Source organism: Panthera onca, chromosome D4 (genome assembly GCF_046562875.1).
Source record: "Panthera onca isolate mPanOnc1 chromosome D4, mPanOnc1 haplotype 2, whole genome shotgun sequence".
Lineage (NCBI taxonomy): Eukaryota > Metazoa > Chordata > Mammalia > Carnivora > Felidae > Panthera > Panthera onca.
Window position 1 is genome coordinate 46543431 of NC_138351.1, and position 1406 is coordinate 46544836.

General features: G+C 46.2%; 1 protein-coding gene across 1 annotated transcript; it reads left to right on the forward strand.

The window, feature by feature from the left end:
- Positions 1–236: 236 nt before the first annotated feature.
- Positions 237–988, forward strand: LOC144614054 (interferon alpha). Its single transcript, XM_078436155.2, has one exon. It carries the CDS (start codon positions 314–316, stop codon positions 881–883), a length of 570 nt encoding a protein of 189 aa, XP_078292281.1. The 5' UTR covers positions 237–313; the 3' UTR covers positions 884–988.
- Positions 989–1406: the final 418 nt, after the last annotated feature.

The window sequence follows — 1406 nt, forward strand, 5'->3', positions numbered from 1 at the left end:
TACACATAATGTGTATCTGTGTTATTAAATTTTCTTAGAAGGTTCAATTAGATAAATATGTACAAAAACTCTGGAGGCAGGAGGTAATGATGAAAAAAAAAATGGTTGTGGAACCCATGCTCTAAACCCAAGTAGAAGGTGCATAAAGGAAAGCAAAAACAGAAGTAGAAAGTAAGGACAACGTTCAGAAAGTGAAAACTGCTATGTTCCCTACTTAAGCCACGCGCACAAGGGAAGATGTTCAGAGAACCTAGAGCCACGGGTCACAGAGTCGCCCACCCCAGCCAGGCCGACAGCATCTGCAAGATCCCCGATGGCGCTGCCCTCTTCCTTCTTGGTGGCCCTGGTGGCGCTGGGCTGCAACTCCGTCTGCTCTCTGGGCTGTGACCTGCCTCAGACCCACGGCCTGCTGAACAGGAGGGCCTTGACGCTCCTGGGACAAATGAGGAGACTCCCTGCCAGCTCCTGCCAGAGGGACAGAAATGACTTCGCCTTCCCCCAGGACGTGTTTGGTGGAGACCAGTCCCACAAGGCCCAAGCCCTCTCTGTGGTGCACGTGACGAACCAGAAGATCTTCCACTTCTTCTGCACAGAGGCGTCCTCGTCTGCTGCTTGGAACACCACCCTCCTGGAGGAATTCTGCACGGGACTTGATCGGCAGCTGACCCGCCTGGAAGCCTGTGTCATGCAGGAGGTGGGGGAGGGAGAGGCTCCCCTCACCAACGAGGACTCCATCCTGAGGAACTACTTCCAAAGACTCTCCCTCTACCTGCAAGAGAAGAAATACAGCCCTTGTGCCTGGGAGATCGTCAGAGCAGAAATTATGAGGTCCTTGTATTATTCATCAATAGCCTTGCAGAAAAGGTTAAGGAGCGAGAAATGAGACCTGTTCAACATGGAAATGATTCTCACTGACTAATCATACCACACTTTCCACCTGTCCTGCCATGTCAAAGACTCTCATTTCTCCATTCTGCTGTGACATGAATGGAATCAATTTGTCCAATGTTTTCAGGAGTATTAAATGACATCATGTCAACTCTACAAGCACTAGCCACTTATCAATGACCATGCTGATGTCTATTTGTCTATTTATATATTTATTTATTTAACTATTTGTAAGATCAAATTTTTTCATATAATATGTGCACATTTACATTGTGGTAATATAATAAAATGTATTGTTTATATTTTGTCAATTTAGTGTTTGTTTTTTGTTTATTCAATTTTACTATAGGAAGTGTGTTTAAAAAGAAATCCAGGCCTAATTTTGTAACTTGATTTAAAAATGGATGGCAAAGGGTGCCTGGGTGGCTCAGTCGGTTGAGCGTCCAACTTTGGCTCAGGTCATGATCTCGCGGTTTGTGGGTTTGAGTCCCGTGTCGGGCTCTGTGCTGATAGCTGGG

What these genes read in the sequence shown, in the direction of transcription:
- LOC144614054 (XM_078436155.2), top strand. Translation starts at nt 314, where the DNA reads ATGGCGCTGCCCTCTTCCTTCTTGGTGGCCCTGGTGGCGCTGGGCTGC.